We start from the raw sequence: 24396 nt of genomic DNA, 5'->3' as shown, positions 1-24396 counted from the left end.
ACTTTGGGAGGCTGAGGCTGGCAGATCACCTCAGGTCAGGAGTTCAAGACCAGCCTGGCAAACATGGTAAAACCCTGTCTCTATTAAAATTACAAAAAAATTAGCTGGGCTTGGTGGTGGGTGCCTGTAATTTCAGCTACTTGGGAGACAGAGGCAGAAGAATCACTTGAACCCTGGAGGTGAAGGTTGCAGTGAGCCGAGATCGCACCACTGCAGTCCAGACTGGGCAACAACAGCGAAATTCCATCTCAAAAAAAAAAAAAAAAGAGTTTGTTAAAACACAAATGGCTGTGTTTTAACCTGAGTGTCTAATTCAGTAGGTCTGGGGTGGGGGACCAGGATTTTGCATGACTAACAAATTGCCAGGTAATGTTGATGCTACAGTTCAGGAGAATACACTTTGAGAACCACTACTTTAAACCAACAGTACTCACAAGTCTTTCCGGACGCCCGCAACTCCAGGAAACATCACCAGCCCACATTCCCACCTCTGCCATTCCGACCCTACCGCAAATCGCAAAAGGAGCTTTTGTCCTGCTTTTACTGATTTCCTCACTCTGCAGCTCCATTTTAATTCAGTGTCAACATTCTTCAAGGAGGACACTAAACACTTTGTTTTGGAAACACTGTCTTTGCATTGGCCACTTAGGTCTAAGTTAGTTTTGTTTTGTTTTGTTTTGTTTTCCCCAGAAAGTGATTTATTTAGGTAGAGAAAGAGAAAAAGGAGAGAAAGCTTCCACAATAGAGAGAGTGTGTGGAAGGGGATCCAAACATTGGAGGCCCTAAAAAGCTCCTTTCTTAAACATAAAATGCAATAGGGGTTTGATGTGAGGGTTGATTTCACAGATTCAAGAGGGGAAAAAGTATCAGCACTATGCCAGAAAGACTCTCAAAGTGATAGACAGAACACCATACAATACAGGGTATTTTTTTTTTTTTTTTTTTTTTTTTTTTTCGTGAGACAGGGTCTCACTCTGTTGCCCAGGCTGGAGTGCAGTGGCACGATCTCGGCTCACTGCAACCTCCACCCCCTGGGCTCAAGCAATTCTCCCACCTTAGCCTTCTGAGTAGCTGGGATCACAGGCATGTGCCCCTGTGCCTGGTTAATTTTTATTTTTAGTAGAGATGAGGTTTTGCCATGCTGCCCAGGCTGGTGTCAAACTCCCAGGCTCAAGCAATCTATCCGCCTCAACCTCCCAAAGTGTTGGGATTACAGGCATGAGCCACCATGCCCAGCCAGGCATCTATTTTCAATTCCAGTTCATACCACACCCTCAAGAGAGGAAGAGTGAGATAAACATCACATCCCTGAAATCCTAAAAAATCTGAGCTCCAAAATTCCTCCATCGTCTATGAAAGTGGCATCAAAACACTGTAAACATAGGTTTAAAAAGCCACTTCCCAACTAACCTCTGTTTTCACTCCCACCTTCTATGAGGAGGTGAGAGAAGGAGGGGTTCTATTCCTGGCTGTGCAAACCGCAATGTGTGTTCTTCCTCTAGAACTGGGTTTCCGACAGTGAGAGATTAGGGGCGAGGCTTTCTTTCCTTCTTTATCCAGAATCCTCTTCTCCCAAAAGGGGAAAGCAACAGCACCTTTGGCAAAAGTAGTGGACCCAAAGGGGCAAAAGCGCTGGTAGAACGAGTACTAACTACCATGCCCACCAGTAGCTGCCATGGCTTCCCTGGTGGATTTTGCCCCATGACCGCGGGTACTTGATGAAATACCTTCCTAAGTTCAAAGAAATCAAGGGCAACAAAGAAGCAGCAATATCCTTTCACGTTGACCTAAGGAGAAAATAGAGAAAAGGATAAACAATCATGCCTTGGTATTTTCTGTAGCAAGGAAGAGAAACTCTACCTTCATTTGGATACCAAGATAGAAAACAGGTCAACACGATGGGACCAGTAAAGCATGAATTGGTTGCCATATGTCAGCCACCTCCTCCCGGCCATTCTCCACAGACAGCAGCATGCTCTGGCAAAATACATCGCTCCTTACATTCCTCGACATGACATTTACAAACGCCTTCCCATTGCCCAAGGATAGACTCTAAAATCTTTACATGGCCAACAAAGCCTGCGCACTCTGGCCCCCACCTTTCTCTTCAGTTTTGTCATTTGTCCCTCTTCCCTTCCAATTCAGAGCTCCAATCACACTGGGCTTCTTGGGTTTCCTCAAAGGCACCAACCAGCTGGACAGAGGCTCTGTGCCTGCAACTCTTTCCGCTGGGGTTAAAATTGGAGACATTTGAAATGAGAGACCCATAATCTGTGGGAGACAAATTATATGGCTGGATTGGTTTGGGCAAGTCACATAATCTTCTTGACCTTCACTTCCTCAGATATAGGGCAAAGACAGAAATAAACGATGGCTGCTGACATCACAGAATTAGAGTGAAGACAACAGAGAAAACAAATGATTCTGCAAAGAAATAAAATTAGTATCAAGAAATGCTTGGGCCTTGAGGAAGTGAACTTATGAATTTAGAATAGACCAGCAGGTAGTAGAAGCAGTTCAATTCGGATCTTAATCTAAATGGCCACTACAGGAAGTGTCTCTGCCTAATGACATAGGCAAACTTGTCAGTATATTAGCACATATCTGTGTTTGTGCTGCCCTCTGTTATAAATATCAGTCCCTACACCTATTTTAACTGTTCATGAAAATAAAATTTCCTTCTCATTTTACAAATTAAAAGGTTCACGAATGTTTTAAAAAAGTACCTCTCACTGTGCAAATGTCAATACCAATGAGGCTTTCCAAACAAACATATCTTGTTTGTGACAAGCTATTATCCAACCAGCATATAATTAATTTTCCTGTTACGGGTAGTGCCTTTTTACATGGAATGTTCTCTTGACACTTTAAAGTAAATAGTCCATCATTACAAATTCATTAAGTATTCACATAGATGCTATTAATCATGATGAACTAATGTGGTATTAATGGGTAGGTTATTAATCTGCAATTACATGTAGATTTCCTAATAAATCCACGTTTCCCAAGTTTGAGAAAGAAAGCAAAGGAAAAGGAAATGAACAACTCTTTCAGAAAACAAATTAAGGGGAAAAAAAATCTCTCTCCCTGTACCATAAGATCAGACATACAAAATTATTGTTTTTTTTTTTTTTAATCCTAAGAAATCTTTGTATTTACCCAATGCAAGGCAAGGAAATTTACAATATATACATTTTCATTGAAATAATAATACAAATGGAGGAAAAATTAAAATCTCCATGTACCCCAGAGAGGTACCGAATTTCTTCAGTGACATACTTCAGTGACATGGCCTTAGACATACTAAAGCCTAGTGATTCAATGTGTGGTCCCCAAACTAGCAGCATGGCCATTGCCTGAGAACTTTCTGGAACTATAGGCTCTCAGGTCCCTTCTCAGACCTAGTGAATCAGAATCTGCATTTTAGCAAAATTCTCAGGTAGTTCATATGCACATTAAAGGTTGAGATGAACTGTCCAAAAGTACAGCTTTGTAGCTACAAATTGGAGGAAGTGGAAGAAGGAAGTGAGAGAATGCTGTTTATATACCACTGAATGCTAAAGCCAAGGTATGCTGGGAATCCTACAAGTCTCAGTGAAATTGTTTAAAGCAAATAAGCATGGTGAATGTGACAAGCAGTTGGAAAGCCTGGATTCTCAGAAATATAATTTACATGCCATATTTCATCAGTTCTAAGATGCACATTTATTTCACATCTCAACATCTCTGAAATTGGAATCCATCTTCAAACTGTCCACCAGGCATAGTCACAATGTAGTTACCACTGCCCGTCCATACAGGAACTTGATCATAGCCATTCTTAGTACCGGCATTTCAAATGAGTTGGGCACATGGCTGGTAAATTGCCACTTAAAATGTCTTCAGAAAAATTTCACCATGACTTAACGATGAAATTAAAACTTACTGCATATCCAAAATGGCCATCTTGGACAAAAGCCTCTGAGACAATTAGGGAGTACTTTTTCAAGAAATGTTGAATCGTCACTGTTCTTGATGAGAGAGAGAGCACAATACTTTGTGAAAAAACAAAAACATTGATGATTTTAAATCAAAGAAACTCTGAGAAGTTTTAGAAATGCTTCAAGCAATCTTTTTACTTTTGCTGTCCTTTTTAATGGATGCAAAACAATGATAAATATTAACATCTAACGCTATTCACGATAGCAGAGACATGGATCAATCTAAATGCCCATCAATTATAGACTAGTTAGAGAAAATGTGGTACACATACCACAGAATATTATGCAGCTATTAAAAGAATGAGATCATGTCCTTTGCAGGGACATAGATGAAGCCGGAGGCCATTATTCTCAGCAAATTAATCCCGAAGCAGAAAATCAAATATTACATGTTCTCACTTATAAATGGGAGCTAAATAATGAGAACACATGGACAGAAAGAGGGGAACAATAGATACTGGGGCCTACTTGGGGGTGGAGGGTGGGAGGAGGGAGAGGTTCAGGGAAAAAAACAACTATAGGATAATATGCTTAGTGTCTGGGTGACGAGCTATACACCAAACCCCCACGTCACAAGTTTACCTATATAACAAATCTGCACATGTATCGCTGAACCTATAATAAAAGTTAAAATCTTTTTAAAACTTAATGTCTAAGTAAGGCTAAAAGAACTTCAATGAACACAAAATAAAATTCCAAGTGATAAAAAATATCATGTAATAGCTTACTCTTTTTTAGCACATGTGAAACAATGGCACATCTTACAGTTGACAGTATTTTTGATTTGATGAAATATGGTATTAATTTTCGTAAGGCTGTGGAAGACCCTGCAGTGTTTGTATATTCTCTGGCTTCATTTGAAGTCAAATAAACATAGAAGCCAATATAGAAATTATTCCAAGTGGCTCCAAAAGCATTTTAAGGACAAATGAACCTCTGGGTGAGATGAGACATTTTAATTCCCGAGTACTGGGTTTTACATCCAGGGTTGAGGGGCAGAATCAAAAGCTTGGTCCAGTGGGAAGGCGGACGCAAGGCGTCTGGTGAGGGCAGCTTTGTGAACATCCTGAGACACGGTGGGCTGTGCAGCCTTCAGACCTCAGGCGAACCACAATTGCCTCCTTTCTTCACCCAGCACCTCCCACATCTTCCCCACTAGACTTGTCTCATTCTGGAAGCCACCTGCAGCTTTCAAACCCTAACTTCCTTTTCTCCACAGCTCAGAGATTCCAGGCTGACACCAACACTTTTCACCTCAATTAAAAGAGTAGAATTTTATGTCTGAATTTACTTTCACTGGTGTGTATCCAGACCAATGTGTAAATCAGCAGGAGAAAAAAAATCTCTTTTCTTACATTATTCTGGGGACTTGGCCAACATGTTGGGAAATGTAAATTGAGATAAATTAATAAATTAGCTAGGGCATTGCTGGCATTCATTAATGTCATCTAGCAAAGCATACTGCCAGAGTGGTCATTTTGAATGGTTCTCATCTCAGAAAACTCACAGAAACTTCTCCAATGTATAAAAGCTACAGTGTTGTACTCAGTTTGGACACTGCCTGGTGGGAAGGGAACTAGTTAAAATCCTGACATCTGGCTGGGCGCAGTGGCTCATGCCTGTAATCCCAACACTTTGGGAGGCCAAGGTAGGCAGATCACTTGAGGTCAGAAGTTCGAGACTAGCCTTGTCAACATGGTGAAACCCCATCTTTATTAAAAATACAAAAATCAGCAGGGCATGGTGGCACACACCTGTAATCCCAGGTACTCAGGAGGCTGAGGCAGGGGAATCGCTTGAACCTGGGAGGTGAAGGTTGCAGGAGCCGAGATCGCACCACTGCACTCCAGTCTGGGCAACAGAGTGAGACTCTGTCTCAAAAAACAAACAAACAAAAAAATCCTAACACCCAAGCAGTACCCCAGATCAATTCCATGGGAATGGCTGAGAATGGGCCTCAGGCCTCTGTGTTTTATAAGCTCCCTAGTGATTCCACTGCACAGCCAGGACTGAGAACCACCACTCTAGAATTGTTCTCTTCAGTAGTCCCATGAGCTACTAGGTACTTGCAATGTGATTGGTCCAAATGGAAAAGTGTTGCAAGTGTAACATATACACCACATTTCAAAGACTTAGTAGGAAAGAAAACAGAAAAAATGCCTCATGGATAAGTTTTTTATACTGATTACATGTAGAAATAATATTTTAGATAGGTTAGACAAAATACGTCATTCCAACTGCTACTATTTTTAAAATGTGGCCCCTAGAAAACATAAAATCACATGTGACTTGCATTTGTGACTCACATTATATTTCTATTGGACAATACTACTCTGGAAGGTACCTTTTAGGTCACTAGCTGTGTGAATATGGATGAATTACTTAACCTCTTGTTATGGTTTGGCTCTGTGTCTCCACCCAAATCTCATCTCAAATTCTAATCCCCATAATCCCTACGTGTTGAAGGAGGGATCTCACGGAAGGTGATTAGATCATGGGGGCATTTTGCCCCATGCTGTTCTCGTGATAGTGGGTGAGTTCTTGTGAGATTTGATGGTTTTATAAGGCAATTTGCCCTGCTCTTGATACTCTCTCTCACCTGCTGCCATGTAAGACATGCCTGCTTCCCCTTCCACCATGATTGTAAGTTTCCTGAGCCCTCCCCAGCCGTGCAGGACTGTGAAACAATTAAACCTCTTTCCTTTATAAATTACCCAGTCTCAGGTATTTCTTTATAGCAGTGTGAAAACAGACTAATATACCTCTCTAAGCCACAGTTTGCATAACTGTAAAATAGGAATAATATCATCCTCCTAGTTTTCAGGGCTTTTACCAGGCAGGTCAAACGGCCCAAATCAATCCTGTCTCCATTGCATATCAGCTGTGTGACCTTGGGAGAGTTATACTGCTTGGTGCCTCTGTTATTTTTTATCTGTAAAATGCAGATAAATCTTACATCTTAAGTGTTGGGAGCTCAGTTCAGAGTCTAATAAATGATAACAAATGATATTATGAAAGAAGGTCACCTCAATAAAGTGTCCAGCCCTGTTAGGTCCTTCCCTATGTGATATACTCTTACAATTTTTTTAATCTATTAAAGGCTCACTTCACAGTAATGAATTGAAGTATCTCCCCATTAGTAGTAAATCAGAGGAGAAATGGGGATTTTGTCACATTGTAAAGATGGTTGACCCATCCGCACCTCAGTCACAGTTGAAAAGTTCTCAGAATTGAGGGTAAGAGCACACTGAAACCATCTAATCAGAGTCTGGAAATGCGAGGGTAAGATTTTCAACTCGGTTCCACTATGAATTTTAGCATGCAACCAACTTTTAAATTTTTCGAGGGCTTCCATTCTGCCATTGACCAATTCAGAATATGGTAAAGGTAAGGGATTCACCCATCTCTTTAAGGCACAGGCCATCTGAGTCATCTGCTTCTGCTGTGAAATCCGGATGCCCCTGGAAGTTCTCACAAAAATCCCCTATTTTTAGCTCCATTATTATTCTGGCTTCTGGAAACCAATAGCAGGAACACGTGGACTCTTGGAGAAGCTTCAGGAATTGTTACCACCAAAGCTCATGTGGGTATGCCTCCCAACTGTTACCACCAAAACCAGCTAGGATTTTTCTTTCCTTTCCAAACAGCCATCCTCTTTTAGGAAGTAGTTTTTCAAAAATATGCAATCCTTCTGAACAACTGCAAAGTAAAATACACTTAAACACACCAACCTTGCAAAACAGGACCTGGGTGTGGGCAGGTGGAAAAGTGTCACTGTGGGTGTATACGTCTTTCTCAGGATGCACATATCCTGTGTCATTAGTCATGCTGAGGAACTTATATTTAGCGAAAGGACTAAATTTAGTCCACCATCTTCTAAAGTGAAATGTTTCTTTCCTCCTACGACATTCAAGCTAACTCACAGGAAACTTTTCGTAATGTGTGGCAATATTTATGCCACAAAAATGTCCCCTTGTCTGCTTTCCCATTCATTTTTTTCAGCCAATATTCCCATGCATAGCATTTTGCAGGCTGTTGCTCCACTTCTCAGAAAGCTTAGCATTCCCTGCTGCAAGTCAAAGATCTTGCCAATGGATTTCAACATCTTTCATCTCCTGTCATCTCTCACCACGGGCCCTGTTCCTTCCTTCCTTCCAACAAAGCCAAGCTATATATATTGGGTCTGACCCTTAGAACTTTGCTCCCAGCACCCTCCAGGTTTGCAGTTCCCCACTCCCTTACCCCCATCCCTTCTAAGTTCAATCGAGAGCTCCCGTCCTCAACGTTGAATAACAAGCTAGCTCTTTTGTACACCGTGTAGTATCTACTCATGCATAAACACTCTACTTGGCATATTACTGTATTCAATCATTTGCCCTGTTTACAAATATTCTTAACTACACCACAGCAAAAGCTATCATTTCTAATTAGAATTGACCTTTTTTTTTTCCTCAAAGACTTTCTTTTATTAGTACATGGGCTGGGATTGATGGGAAAGGGTGGATGTAGTGGGCAACCATGATTAGCATAGGACGCCCATCCTGATGGCCATGAATGTGCCAAAGGTGCGGCCACTCTGCATCATGGCTTTCCCAGTGCTGCCCATCAGCTCCCAACCTTACATTCCGATCCTGAGACAGGAAAAGGTGTCAAATAGCACCTCGGCCGCCATGCGAAGCAGCTTGGCTGGGACTGTCTGTAGGGACCCACGGCCACCGGCATCTCACCTCGCTCACAGCCTCGGTCACTCAGCTCTACGTCTTTCACAGAAAACCTTTCTTTTTTTTTTTTTTTTTTTTTTTTTGAGACAGGGTCTCGCTCTGTCACCCAGGCTGGAGTGCAGTGGTGCAATCATAGCTCACTGGAGCCTTGAATTCCAGGGTTCAAGTGCTCCTCCCTCTCTAACTTCCTGAGTAGCTGAGACTACAGATGTGCACCACCATGCCCAGAAGTGACCTTTAATGCCCTGCTTTCATGATAAGCACATTGCACGCCTTAGTAATTTCACCTGAAAATATACAGGTTCCATGGCACAGACAATCACAAAGCCTTCAATTAATCAGTTCAAGGGTTGGGACTGGCACAAACTCCAGCTTCATCTAATATCCTCATAAACACATGTTAACTGTCAGTAACATGCTCATTACCCAGGAAGTCTAGACGGTGAACTACTCAAAGATTTGGGCATGAATGGACCCATGAGGCCATGTAATAGCCAACTCCACTCCAAGCACCTGAATTAAGATGGATCAACAAGCTGGAGCTAAATAAAACTATGCTTCTTACATCTTGCTCCAGCAATCCTTACATACACTGGGGTTCTTAATGTTTTTTCTGCCTGCATCTCTTGGGCAGTCTGTTGAAACCTATGGACCATTCTGAGAATAATGTTTATAAGCGCATAAAATAAGAAACACAGGCTTACAAAGGAATACAGGTATTTCAAAACACAGTTAGCAAAACAGGTTTTTGTTTTTACTGTGTGAAATTATTATACATCTATAAAACGTTTTTTGATTAATCCATTAAACACCAAGACCTAACTTTGAGTCTGACAACTATTATAGTTTTGAAGTAGTGATACATGTACATAATATTTCAAGACACCTGCAACATCTGCCATAAGGCAGAAAAATAACCATGATTGCTGTTGGTAACAAAGTCACAGGCACTGCTAGTAGTACCAGGGTTCACTGCCTACATTCATAAATAAAGAAAATGCTGAAATTCTGTCAGATTTTAATGAAAATAAAGGTGCATTTTTTCCCATCCAAGTACCTGAATTGTATTGACAGCCCTCTTGTGGGAAGACTGTGGACTCAAGTTAAGGATCCCCTAGGGATAAGAGAAAGAAGAGAGAGGAAAGCGAAATTGGGGCTGGGCACGCTGGCTCATGCCTGTAATCCCAGCACTTTAGGAGGCCGAGGCGGGTGGATCACCTTAGGTCAGGTGTTCTATACCAGCCTGGCCAACATGTTGAAACCCTGTCTCTACTAAAAATACAAAAATTAGCCAGGCATGGTGGCGGATGCCTGTAATCCCAGCTACTCGGAAGGCTGAGGCAGGAGAATCACTTGAATCCGGAAGCGGAGGTTGCAGTGAGCGGACATTGCACCACTGCACTCCAGCCTGGGTGACAGAGTGACACCCTGTCTCAAAAAATAAAAGTGGGGGGTAGAAATTGGTAGAAATTTTTTTAAAGTGGCATCCAGAGAGGCTCTAGAGCAGCATAAGAGGATACTTGTTCTTATTTTTACCCATTCCCTTTTCCTCTTCTTTCTCTTCCTGTAGGAGTGATTTAAAAATTACATGGCCGGTCGGGCGCGGTGGCTCACGCCTGTAATCCCAGCACTTTGGGAGGCCGAGGCGGGTGGATCATGAGGTCAAGAGATCGAGACCATCCTGGCCAACATGGTGAAACTCCGTCTCTACTGAAAATACAAAAATTAGCTGGGCGTGGTGGCATGCACCTGTAGCCCCAGCTACTCGGGAGGCTGAGGCAGGAGAATTGCTTGAACCCAGGAGGCGGAGGTTGCAGTGAGCCGAGATTGTGCCACTGCACTCCAGTCTGGCACCTGGCAACAGAGTGAGACTCTGTCTCAAAAAAAAAAAAAAGAAAAGAAAAATCACATGGCCTCCAATGAACGTGTTATTTGACAATTAGATAATCAAAACTGTCCAGGGTCTGGCAATAAAAGTTGGGAATATGTACAAATATTCTCATGTGCTGTTTTCTTTTTCTCTAGGCTTGCCACCTTCAGAATCAGCTTATTTACAGGCATGTTGGGAGTTTGAGGAAAAAAAAAAATAGATCACAGTATTTTAATAGTGATATCAAGGTTTTCTTATAAGTTATTTTTATTTGGCGGGAGAACATTTCTTAAGCCATCTACTATGTGCCAGGTGCTTTTAAAACATTAATTTAATCCTGGTGAAATTAATAGTAGTAACAGATTCCATTTGCTGAACCTTGTGTGGAAGACTTTCCATACATCTCATTGGATTTGTCCAACAGTATCACCAGGGAAGAAACTGAGACTCAGAAAGTAGTAGTTTGCCCATGGCCACACAGCTGATAAGTGGCAAAGCCCCCCTCTTTTCTTTTTTCAGAACCCAAACTTGAACCACATCCTGCAAGTTATTTTTCTTGTCTGTAACTTGCATCAGATCCCACCAACAGGGAGTCATAGAAGGGCTCAGGCCTGTCTCATTGCCCACGTCCCTGTCCTGCCTTCCCGAGGCCCAGAACACAAATGGAGAATGACTGATTTTGCTTCTCCTTCTTTCAGGGGCAAGCCCCCGTTGCATCTCAAGACTGTTCTGGGTCTGTCGGCAGGACCCCGGGCACAGGAGGAGATGGAGTAAAAGGGAGAAGAAAAAGCCACTCCTTCCTACCCAGTCAGCTGCCCCCACCACTGCACTCAGCCAACCACAGAGGGTACATTCTTTTCTTTTTTCTTTACCAAGTATTTACTGCGCACCTCCTATGGCAAGCACTATGCTTGGTGCTGCAGTCACAGTGACACCCGAAATGGACATGGGGCTGGTTCTCATGGAGTTTAACATCTACAGAAGCGGGACTGGGCGTAAGTGAGAAGAACAGCAAGCATGTACACAAATGAGATCACTTTCGTTGGTTTTAAGGACCACAAAAGACACAAATACAAAGGGACTGGAGATCGGGCAGGGGACTATTTTTTTTTTTTTTCAAGATGGAGCCTCACTCTGTTGCCCAGGCTGGAATGCAGTGGGCCAATCTCTGCTCACTGCAACCTCTGCTGCCCGGGTTCAAGCGATTCTCCTGCCTCAGCCTCCTGTGTAGCTGGGATTACAGGCACCTGCCACCATGGCCAGCTAATTTTTGTAGTTTTTAGTAGAGACGGGGTTTCACCATGTTGGCCAGGCTGGTCTTGAACTCCTGACCTTGTGATCCACCTGCCTCGACCTCCCCGAGTGTTGAGAATACAAGCATGAGCCACTGTGCCCACTTTTTTTTTTTTTTTTTTTTTTTTTGAGATGGAGTCGGCTCACTGCAACCTTCGCCTCCCTGACTCAAGTGATTCTCCCACCTCAGCTCCTGAGTAGCTGGGACTACAGACATGTGCCATCAGGTCCAGCTAGTTTGTCAGGGTTTTTTTGTGTGTGTGTGTTTTTTTTTTCTGTTGTCCAGGCTGGTCTCAAACTCCTGGCTTCAAGTCATCTGCCCACCTTGGCCGCTCAAAATGCTAGGATTACAGCTGTGAGCCACTGCACCCAGCCCGGGGACTATTTTTAATAAAGGTATTCTCTGATCTTTCTCTAGGACTGAAATTCATTTGAGTTATTCCCAGATAGTTCACCTTGCTAACAGCCTGTTTAGGGCTCTAGAGCAATGCTGCCTGGTAGAAATATTACCCAAACCACATAGGTAATTTTTAATTTCCTTGTAGCTAAATTTAAATAAGTAAAAAGAAACAGGTGAGATTATGTTTAATAGTATATCTCATTTACCTTAATATAACTGAGATTATTTCTATAAGCAACTACTGATTATAAATAAAGCCACCAATTTATTAATGAGAGTGCTTTCATTTTTAAAAATGAAGTCTTTGAAATTTGGTGTATATTTTATGTCACACCTCAATTCCACCTAGCCATATTTTCAAGTACTCAAAAGCCACGGTGGCTAGTGGCTACCATGCTAAGCAGTACAGCTCTAGAATATTGATTATAGCACCTCCGGGAACACTTCATGATGTGCAGATTGTAATCTCCATGAGGACAGTCTAAGGGACATTATTATTATTATTATTATTGAGACAGAGCCTCACTCTGTCACCAAGACTGGAGTGCAATGGCGCAATCTCAGCTCACCGCAACCTCCAAGTAGCTGGGATTACAGGCTTCTGCCATCATGCCCAGCTAATTTTTGTGCTTTTAGTAGAGACTGGGTTTCACCATATTGTTGAGGCTGGTCTTGAGCTCCTGACCTCAGGTGATCTACCCGCCTCGGCCTCCCAAAGTGCTGGCATTACAGGCATAAGCCACTGCACCCAGCCTAGGGGACCTTATTAATCTTTGTACTTCTGTATCTCCTATGTCTAACACAATGCCTATTGCTAGATATGAATGAGGAACTATAAATTCTGGTTATTAGCAACAATCTCATGACTAAACAGGCTTCAAAGGAAATATGACATGGTGGATGTCAGAGTAGAGAGAGAAAAAAAATAATGTGATCCCTAATGACATGGTTCAGCTGCTGGATCAACCCTTACCTGAAATCTACATAATTACTAGATGTTTTGGTTTCCTGAGTCAGCATATTTTATTGTTTAAGCTAGTTTGAGTTGGGGTGTCTGTTACTTATGACCAAAAACAACTAGTAACAGGAATGAAAGCAAATGCTCGGTAAATAAGACTATTTTCACGAATCAGTACAATCAAAATGCTGTGCATTTCAATCTATTTGAAGCACTGCATTTCCTCCCAATGGAATATCATACAACACAGAATGAACATAATAAACAGAAATGGTTCTTATCAAGCATACTCAACTTACTGAAAACCACTAATGACAGAGGATCTATGTTAAAGCAATAAGGGAAGAGATCAGATCTTAAAATAGAAGGCTTACAGCAGACGAGAGTCAAAAAGTAAGACAAGGACATGTACTGAGGGTGGAAAAGCACACATAAGAAGAAAACATGGCCAGGCGCAGGGGCTCACGCCTATAATCCCAGCACGTTGGGAGGCCAAGACAAGGGGATCACCTGAGGTCAGGCGTTTGAGATCAGCCTGGTCAACAGGGCGAAACCCCATCACTACTAAAAATACAAATATTAGCCAGACATATGGCATGCGCCTATAATCCCAGCTTCCAGGGAGGCTGAGGCAGGAGAACTGCTTCAACTCGGGAGGCAGAGGTTGCAGTGAGCCGAAATCATGCCAATGCTTTCCAGCCTGGATGACAGAGCAAGACTCCAGCTCTAAAAAATGAAAACCTGGTCAGATGTGGTGGCTCATGCTTGTAATTCCAGCACTTTGGGAGGTCAAGGCGTGTGGATCACCTGAGGTCAGTAGTTTGAGGCCAGCCTGGCCAACATGGTGAAATGTCGTCTCTACTAAAAATACAAAAAATTAGCTGGGCCATGCTGGTCTCGAAATCCTGACCTCAAGTGATCCACCTGCCTTGGCTTCCCAGAATGCCGGAACTACAGGCGTCATCCACCGCGCCTGGCCCTAATCTGACAACTTCTTAGCTTCTCCCGACACTCCATGTGCCACGGACACCCACAAATACTCAAATGGTGTACGACAGCAGGAAAACCATGAACGACAACAAACTTTTCAAGTACAATTATTCCATCTCACAATTCCAAAAGTCTTCGATACAGGCCCAAATCTTCATGCAGCACCCCTTTGCACATATAGGACTGTAGTAGTGATGTATTTGTAACTTGGCAATTGGTTGCTTCCTGTGTGGCCACATGAAAAAGAGCCAGCATGATCTGAGAAAAATGGGAACCTTCTCTGAGGGGGTCTACCCAGCTTACATAGGAGACTCACTCAAAATTACAGAGGCTGAGATTTCACTAGTAATAAAAAGCCCACCACAATGGATGGTTGGTCCTCGGCACTTCCCCACTGCATCCCCATGTTTATACATCTGATGTTATTTGTTTCAAAGAACTTTATGAAGTGGCCAGGCACGGTGGCTCACACCTGTAATCCCAGCAATTTGGGAGGCTGAGGCAAGCAGATCACCTGAGGTCAGGAGTTCAAAACCAGCCTGACCAATATGGTGAAACCCTGTCTCTAAGAAAAATATAAAAATTAGCCAGGCTTGATGACAGGTGCCTGTAACCCCAGCTACTAGGGAGGCTGAGGCAGGAGAATCACTTGAACCCGGGAGGTGGAGGTTGCAGTAAGCTGAGATGGCACCACTACACTCTGTCTCAAAAAATAATAAAATAATTAAAAAATAAAAAATAACTTTATGATGTCAGAGCTCAGTTTGGTATATCATTATACTATGTATACAACATGAGGAAAAAGATAATTCACTGTCTTCAATAATCTGAACTTCCTAATTACTAAATGACTTTATAGGATCTGAAGTGTTCAAGTTTCCATTTCTGCAAAAGATGATTTGGCTAGGATCACTTACAGAAAAAAAGAGTATTTGGGAGAGGGGGAGGGGTATCTAATTACAAGAACTATTTGAATCTCAGCCAGAAGGTATTTACAAATAAATGGTCTATGAATCACAATCATCTCTATCTGTTCATTAATGCAGAGTCCCTCCTTCATCTTATTGTTCTGCTGAAGCTGTGTTTGAAAATAATATATTGCATTTCTTCACAAAACATTGGCAAAGATAGCTATTCCCTAATAGAGATGATCTGGCGGTACCTTGAGTCATCTGTCTTCTATGTGACATAACTGTTCTATCTCATTCATTGCCTCATGTTTCATAAGTGTTCATTTGCTAAATTTCCATCTGCTCATTCACAAGCAATGCATGCTCTGTCTTCTTCATGGTCACATGAAGACAAATCTGGAGGGTTTTATAGAATGTGGATCTTAACAAACAGATGATGATATTCGACTTTTTAAAAAAATCTCACTCCTTGGAGAGAATAAGAAATAATTTTGTTTTCCAAGTAGGAATCTGAGTCTTAAATGCCATTTAAAGAAAAAAATTCACAAAGCCAGGTTGCTCACTTCAATAGAGGGCAATTTTTCATCAGCCAGGTCTGTCAAGTCCATTTTATTTCACAAATTGGACAGCCGTATCTGTGTGTTTTCTATCAGCCTTAAAAAAATGGTATTCTTTTCATTGGTAGTATTGGGTTTTATTTTGGGATGTTCTCTCTTTTTATCAAGAGTGAGGAAAAATATCTTGACAGTATTCAATATTTTTGAAAGTACATGATATTTACACAAAGGATAAGACCAAAATAAAACTTAAAGCATTTGATAGACATTACTTCATGAACCTTAGAAGTATCTTTGAAACAAAGGAGAGGAACAAAGGACAAATATTTAGGGAAGGTCTGCTATGTGCGAGGAATGGGACTGGGTAATTTATATAAATCATCTCCTTTCATCCTCACAAAACCCCTATGATTTGGGTGGTATTTTTTTCCCTTTTTTCAAAATATATAGATATATATTTCAATAGCTTTTAGGGTACAAGTAGTTTTGGGTTATGTAGACTAATTGGATAGTGCTGAAGTCTCAGATTTTAGTGCACCTGTCACCAAGTAGTGTAGTTTTTTTTTTAATCCCTCACCTTTCTCCCACCCTCCCACTTTTGAGTCCAAAGTCTATTACACGGCTCTGTATGCCTTTGTGTACTCTGACACATGTGTTCTCATCTCCATTTTAAAGGTAAGAAAACTGAACTAGGTGAGATCAGTAATTGGCCCAAAGTGATATAGAGGGTAAATGAAAGGGAATCAGGATTCAAATCCAGCTCTTGAAGTTTCTAAACTCGTGCCCTGAGTGGCTTACAATGAGGAAAACACAAGAAATAACCTAAATGGTAACACAGGCATTGATTAAATAAATTATAATATATCCAGCTGGGCACGGTGGCTCACATCTGTAATCCCAGCACTTGGGAAGGCCAAGGAGGGAAGATCACCTGAGGCCAGCAGTTTGAGACTAGCCTTGCCAACATGGCAAAACCCTGTCTCTATTAAAACTATAAAAATTACCTGGGCATGGTGGCACACGCCTGTAATTCCAGCTACTTGGGAGGTTGAGGCATGAGAACTGCTTGAACTCAAAAGGCAGAGGTTGCAGTGAGCTGAGATGGTGCTGCTACACTCCAGCCTCGGCAACAGAGCAAGACTCTGTCATAAATAAGTAAGTAAACGAATTAATTAAATAGAATGTATTATATGATCCCTTAGAAGAGATACATAATTTTATATCTATATTTGCATTTAAAAAGTCGTTATTGCTGGGTGATAGGATGTGAAGTGTGCTTCTTTTGTTGTTTATTTCTGGTTGGTCTACAATGAGCCTGTATTACCTGGATGGAATGATAAATGAATAGATGCTTGGATGACTAGGTAGATAAACTGATAGACACATAAATATATATAGAATATATAGGAAGATAAAGATAGAATATAAAGATTCAGTGTTCCAGGAAAAGAAAGATTTTCAGCACATTTGATATTTGAAAAGCTCTATATACTTTAAGAATATCTAATCATCTGTAACATACTTGCAGAGTTCAGAAAAAAATCTATATATCTGTATCTACACTGATACTTATCTATACATTTATAGATATATTAATTTATCATGCATCATCTACCCATATGTATAAAAGTATATAAATGTATATATAGAGGATGACATAATATATATATATTTTCATTGTCTATCTTTAAATGTATACATAACAGAACAAATGTAGTAAATGATAATAATCAGGAAATCCAGGTAAAGGGTACATAGAAGTTCCTTGTGCTATTTGTTCAAGTTCTCTAAGTTTGAATTATCTCAAAATAAAAAGATTTTTAAATCTAATAGATATTTTATGGGGTTTTTTTTTTTTTGAGATAGAGTTTTACTGTGTCACTCAGGCTGGAGTACATTGGCACAATCTTGGCTCAATGCAACTTCCGCCTCCTGGATTCAGGCAATTCTCCTGTCTCAGCCTCCCGAGTGGCTGGGATGACAAGTGCCTACAACCACGCCTGGCTAATTTTTGTATTTTGAGTAGACAGGGTTTCACAATGTTGGCCAGGCTAGTCTCGAACTACTGACCTGAATTGCTATTCTCCTGCTTCAGTCTCCCAAAGTGCTGGGATTACAAGTGAGAGCCACCACATCCAGCTATTTGACTGTTTACCTAATTTTGTTATAAGATGCTGATTTTAAAAGACCCTCTTTCACCATTTGCTCTCCTTGACATTTGAAGCAAGAACCCCACAATCAGTTTGTGAATTTGGCCTTTAAAGTGCTTATCATAGAGTGACAAGATTTATTGAATTGTGTCTTTCCCAAAGCACAGAAATATATAGGAAGCCTCCCACTTTGTTTGACAAGACCAGCACAATCTCAGTAACAGAATTTGACAAACCTAGCACACAAAAAAAAAATCATGGACCAATATGAATCATAAATATAGACACAAATGCATGAAGCAAAATGCTAGCTTCTTCAATTCTGGTACAGTCTTAAAAAAAAACAAATCATTGGCCGGGCGTGGTGGCTCACGCCTATAATCCCAGCACTTTGGGAGGCCGAGGCGGGTGGATCACGAGGTCAAGAGATCGAGACCGTCCTGGTCAACATGGTGAAACCCCGTCTCTACCAAAAATACAAAAATTAGCTGGGCATGGTGGTGCATGCCTGTAGTCCCAGCTACTCGGGAGGCTGAGGCAGGAGAATTGCTTGAACCCAGGAGGCGGAGGTTGCGGTGAGCCGAGATCGCGCCATTGCACTCCAGCCTGGGTAACAAGAGCGAAACTCCGTCTCAAAAAAAAAAAAAAAAAAAAAAAAAAAAAAAAAAAAAAAAAACATTCATAGGTAGGATTTATTTCAAAATTATAAGTTTAGTTCAGCATGGGTAAATCAAGGTAAGTTAAAAGAGATACTCCATCTGAGTCTCTTGATAAATGGCAAAGAGGCATTTTTTCTTGGGTAGTATCTTTCTGCAAACTAGGAACAACAGAACACTATAAAGTATGGCTATCAAAAAAAAAAAAAAAAAACCTGTATGTTTTCAAGGGAAATACTAGAGGCATTACCACAGAAGCAAGGAATACGAAAATTACACCCATTATCACTGCTATTATTCAACACTGTTCTGGTATTTCTCTTTTTTTCTTTTTCTTTCTTTTTTTTTTTTTAAGATGAAGTCTCACTCTTTTGCCCAGACTGAAGTGCAGTGGCACGTTCCTGGCTCACTGAAACCTCCACCTCCTAGGTTCAAGCAATTCTCCTGTCTCAGCCTCCTGAGTAGCTGAGATTACAGGCATGAACCACCACCCGTAATTTTTTTTTTTTTTTTTTTTAGTAGAGATGGGGCTTTACCACGTTGGTCAAGCTGGTCTTGAACTCCCAACTTCAAGGTGATCCACCTGCTTCGTCCTCCCAAAGTACTGGGGTTACAGGTGTGAGCCACCACACTCAGCCTGTTCTGGTATTTCTTAACTTTATTATTAACTATCTAGGAAATCCAAAGAATAACTAATAAGACAGTTCTAATCGAACCCAATACACATTCAAAGCTTTACTATATTATACTAGGCATCAGGGATTAGCAAACTGCCTATAAAGGTCAAAGAGTAAATATTTTAGCCTTTTTGGGCCATCCAGTTTCCATGGCAACTATTTGACTGTGCCACTGGAGTGCAAAAGCAGTCATTGATAATGCATAAGTCAAAGGATTTCCAGGCAGTGGACTGGATTTCACCTACTGGCCGTGGTTTACTGACCTCTGCTTTATACCACAGAAAGCAGCTGATGGGAAAAAGGTATCCTTTAAAACATAAAAAAAAAAATATATAAAGACCTAAAAACAAACTTTTTTTTTTTTTTTGAGACAGAGTTTCACTCTTGTTGCCCAGTTACCCAGGCTGGAATGCAATGGCTCGATCTCGGCTCACTGCGATCTCTGTCTCCCAGTTCAAGTGATTCGCCTGCCTCGGCCTGTTGAGTAGCTGGGAATTACAGGCACCACCATGTCCAGTTAATTTTTGCGTTTTTGGTAGAGGCAGGGTTTCACTATATTAGCCATGGCTGGTCTTGAACTCCTGACCTCAGGTGATCCACCTGCCTCAGCCTCCCAAAGTGCTAGGATTACAGGCATGAGCCACCATGCCCAGCTGAAATAAACTTTCTAAAAGGCAATTTGGCTATATGCATTAAAAATGAGATTTAGAGTACTTTTTCAACCCAATAATTCAATTTCTGGGAATATATCCCTAAGAATACATTTAGACAAAGACACAAAGATGTGTACACAAGGATGTTTATTACAGTGTTATTTATATTAAGAAAAGTTGGCCAGGCATGGTGGCTCACGCCTGTAATCCCAGCACTTTGGGAGACTGAGGTGGGCAGATCACTTGAGGTCAGGAGTTTGAGACTAGCCTGATCAACACGGTGAAACCTCATCTTTACTAAAAATACAAAAATTAGCCAGGCATGGTGGCAGGTGCCTATAATCCCAGGTACTCAGGAGGCTGAGGCAGGAGAATTGCTTGAACCCAGGAGGTGGAGGTTACAGTGAGCCAAGATGGTCCCATTGTACTCCAACCTGGGTGACAAGAGCGAAATTCCGTCTCAAAAGAAAGAAAGAAAGAAAAAAGTTATTTACTACTCACATAATCTATGTCTATGAGGAATGCATAGTTTCTGAAAACAAGTTAGAGTAGCATGCATAATATCAGCTAATTTTTTAAAAATATAGGTGTGCATATGAAGTTACACGCATGGGCCCACACATGCAACAAAACTTGGAAAGAAATATCCGCAATTGCTTTATTAGCAGTTATTTCCTGGGGTGGATTTATGAGCAACTTTTCTTCTAATTTTTGCTCTTTTATTATTTCTTCAATGGAGCTAGGAAATAAAATTTTCAATTTTTAAAAGGAAGTTAGCAAATACAAAAACCCTGTGCTAAACAATTTACTCACATTTCTATTAATTTTGAAGGAGCCTGTAGACAGTATCCTCCTCAAACAAAGTACATTGATACTGATTTTAATGTTCACGCTAAAGTTCCAGACATCCCTCGAAAGTTATTTAAGTTATCGTTAACCACTACATGTCCTGAAGACAAAAATCTTTGGGTTATAACTAAGGTAAAAGGAGCATATGTCTGGAAATCTTGTAGTTTTCTTACCCTTCAGTAATGTTTCTGCATGCATGACTATGCATGTGTGTGCGTGCACATGTGTGTGTATACATCTCTCTATTGAGTAAGGAAAGCCAGAGAAGGGAAATAGGAAATGGACAAAAATGGTAAATGAAAGACCAACATGAATTAATGTCCTACAGGGAAATAAATATGAGTAAACTCACTCTTCAAGGTCTTATTAATGATTTTATAGTATGAGAATCTTGCCTGTTGGGTTAGGAGAAAACCTTGATATTCCTGCAAATTCTCATTTATAATTTACCAAGACTAAATTTAGGTCTCTTAATAGAAAACTTAAGTCCATGTGATTTATATCTAGTTGTGAAATTTAAGCACATTTTTCCTTACAATTGACAACAGGTATCTCATTATTTTGCCGAGAGTTTCACTTGTAAAATGATACATATTTAAGTTTCATGTACTTAAAATCTTGGGAAAATATAAACGGGAAGAAAAAATTACGATTTGTATAACTTCTCAGGAATTTTTTGTAGGTGCTACTGAATGTAAGTTACATGATGTAACTAACTCACAGTTGTCAAAAATAGCCTGGCTTTGAAATCTTCCCACTTCCCTCCTGAAGTGGTCTTCACCAATAGCCTAGCGTAAAAATTAGATCCAATGCAAACAGAATATCCTCCAGTAACAGACATTTCCAACTTTGGCGGGGGGCAGGGGGATGCATTTGAGCACATATGTGTGTGTGCATGCATGTGTGAGTCTGTGTGTGTGAGCTTGTCATTGCTAGAGCGGCCATGGGAGAAAAGCAAATCTCCCTAGAGCCAACTTAGAAGTTAATAGGAACAATATGACAACCACAGGGTCATCCAGAGTTCTCAAAAGTGATGTCAAAAGATGATGAGGTGTTAAGTACATTTTGTAAGCCATGAAAATCCAGGACACAATAAGCAAGAAAGGAAGTTTGCTCTGAATACAACAGACAAATGAGTATACTGATATAATTATTTATTAACTATTCCTTTGCTTGCAATCTCAGCCAAATGCTCTTTATCCTTTGGTAGTAGAATTTACAATTAGCAAACATGAACATAACAACCTACATTAGTCTTATGTTGAGATCTGGGAGACCAGAATCCTCAAACTTTCAGACTTTCAAAATTCTTGGAAATGAATTAAGCATAGTTAAAAAGTGAGAAGTCATGCTTCAAATCCCAAACTATGTTTTGCCTGTCAAATATTGCACTCTGTAAAGTGTATCACCAAACCCCAGTAGAAACTTACCCTTCAACTTGAGGTCAACATTATGTCTCAGCCAAGGATAAACCCCATAGCTTGGCATATCTTCGGGAATTGGATTATTGCTTATCCAGCCATCACAAGCGAACCGGAAGAAATTATCACAAGGATCCACAGACAGATTTACTTTACTTAAGATGGCAGCAGCTATTTAGAAAGAAAATCACAGGATTAATAAGCACTGAACATTGTATACTGTTCTTTTCCAAATTAAACAATGATTTCATATCAACCAGTTTCCAAGCCTTGGCATTTACATTTTCCCTTAAATAAATTCCCTTGAATCTACCTCACTATATGAAATGACTACATTCAAAGTGAATGGATAGGCCAGGTGCAGTGGCTCACGCCTGTAATCCCAGCACTTTGGGAGGCTGAGGCAGGTCGATCACCTGAGATCAGGAGTTCAAGACTAGTCTGGCCAACATGGGGAAATCCCAACTCTACTAAAAATATAGAAATTAGCCATATATGGTGGTGCACACCTGTAATCCCAGCTACTCGAAGGCTGAGGCAGGAGAATCGCTTTAACCCAGGAGATGGAGTTTGCAGCAAGCCAAGATCGTACCACTGCAGTCCAGCCTGGGGTGACAACGTGAATTGTCTCTCAAAAAAAATGAATGGATAAAAGTTTGCTGGTATTATTGTTACCAGTTTTTGCAGGATCATCCCTAACATCTGTGGGGTGTAGGACAAGAATAGAAATTGAGTGTGTGGCCAATCACTTGCAAAGATAGCTGTGACTTTCTTCCATCCTGCTTGTCCTTCTGCAAAGTGACTTGCTGCTCTTCCCATCAAGTGGTAGAGTCTGTCCAAATTCAAGGGACTGACCTTGTCACTTGCTTTGACCAACAAAATTGGCAGAACTTTCTGTGAGTTTCAAAGCTAAGCCTTAAGAGGCTTTGCAACTTCGATATTAACTCCTTTTCAATGAAACCCTGAAGCTGCTCTTTGAAGCAGCCTCCTGGAGGACAAGAGGCCACATAGAGAAGAACCAAACCAGAACATTTGCCAGACATTGACCAAGGCCATCATTCACCTTCCAGTCCAGGCACCCCTCTAGCTGAATGCAGCTGCACAAATGAGCCTAGGCAAAAATCAGCAGAGAAACCATCCACCAAACCCATCAAATCATCAGAAATACTAAATCATTTCTGTTCCAGGCTGCTATGGTCTGGGTGGTTTACCTCACAGTGAAGGCTAATGGAAACAGAGGTCCATATGTCATCTATCTAAATATTTAAAGTTATATTTATAATATACTTTCAAATTCTTGAGCTCCTTGATATTCAGTGTAGCTCTCAGAGAAATAAAGCCCTGGAAGAGGTCCACACAAACCCTGGAAGGAAGCTTGGGGCCATCAGGCAGTGAATTCTGAGGTATAGAAGGAGAGAGCTGCCTACTCGGCTCCACAGACCACTTGACTGGAGGAGATGCACGGCCAGAGGAGGGCCAAAGTAGGGTATTCTAAATGAGGGACCCAGGTCTAGGGGTAGAACTGAGTATGTGTATAAGTTAACAGAAAGACACAATCAACTGATCTACCATTTTTTCCTCTTTCATAAGCCCATACACAATTACATACAGAAGACAGCCCATAGGTAGGAGACGTGTACATAAATATGTAATCATGAGCTTTAAAAGAAAACCCTTCATTACAAAATGAGAAGTTTCCAAAATTCCCAATACTGAACAACGCTCTTCCAACAGCCATGCAATTGCTGGCTACCACTCTAGCACAAAGATATGCACCAACTGATTTTTTAAAAAAGCAGCCAATATTTTAATGACATTAGAAAGGTGACATTCTGAGCAATTTTCATACTTTAAATAATGCCAGTACATATTTTTGTTTGAAGTAATGAAAACCCAATGAGATTTCAGCTAAATATGAATGAACTGCCCCAAAAAAGTATAATCTGTGTAAATTTAGATACATATCTTACAGTTTGGTTACATGTGTGGCTCCTCCAGGTTTAAAAATAAGACTAGAGGGGAGCTGGGGAGAGATAGCATGGGGAGAAATGCCAGATGTAGGTGATGGGGAGGAAGGCAGCAAATCACGCTGCCATCTGTGTACCTATGCAACAATTTTGCATGTTCTTCACATGTACCCCAAAACCTAAAATGCAATAAAATAAATGGGGAAAAAAAAATTTTCAGTACAGACAAATGGAGATTTGTTAGACTTCCCGGATCATGTGACCTAATTTTTTTCCTTGTCATTATATTTGCTAGTTAGTGTTTTGAAAAGAATTATCATTAATTTATATTACTTCTTGTTTC

The 24396-nt window shown here is 40.8% G+C and overlaps 1 protein-coding gene across 1 annotated transcript in view; it reads right to left on the bottom strand.

Moving 5' to 3' along the window:
• The window catches only part of PHEX (phosphate regulating endopeptidase homolog X-linked), a 222302-nt gene that overhangs the window by 183473 nt on the left and 14433 nt on the right, over positions 1-24396 (bottom strand). The window contains exon 3 of the mRNA XM_032286120.1: positions 22096-22257. Coding sequence (XP_032142011.1) covers positions 22096-22257 — 162 coding nt within the window. The remainder of the gene's footprint in view (positions 1-22095; positions 22258-24396) is intronic.

Source organism: Sapajus apella, unplaced genomic scaffold (genome assembly GCF_009761245.1).
Source record: "Sapajus apella isolate SASKATOON/1434 unplaced genomic scaffold, GSC_monkey_1.0 scaffold17, whole genome shotgun sequence".
NCBI lineage: Eukaryota > Metazoa > Chordata > Mammalia > Primates > Cebidae > Sapajus > Sapajus apella.
Note: the sequence above shows the minus strand (reverse complement) of the source record. Positions and strands in the feature narration are given on the sequence as shown.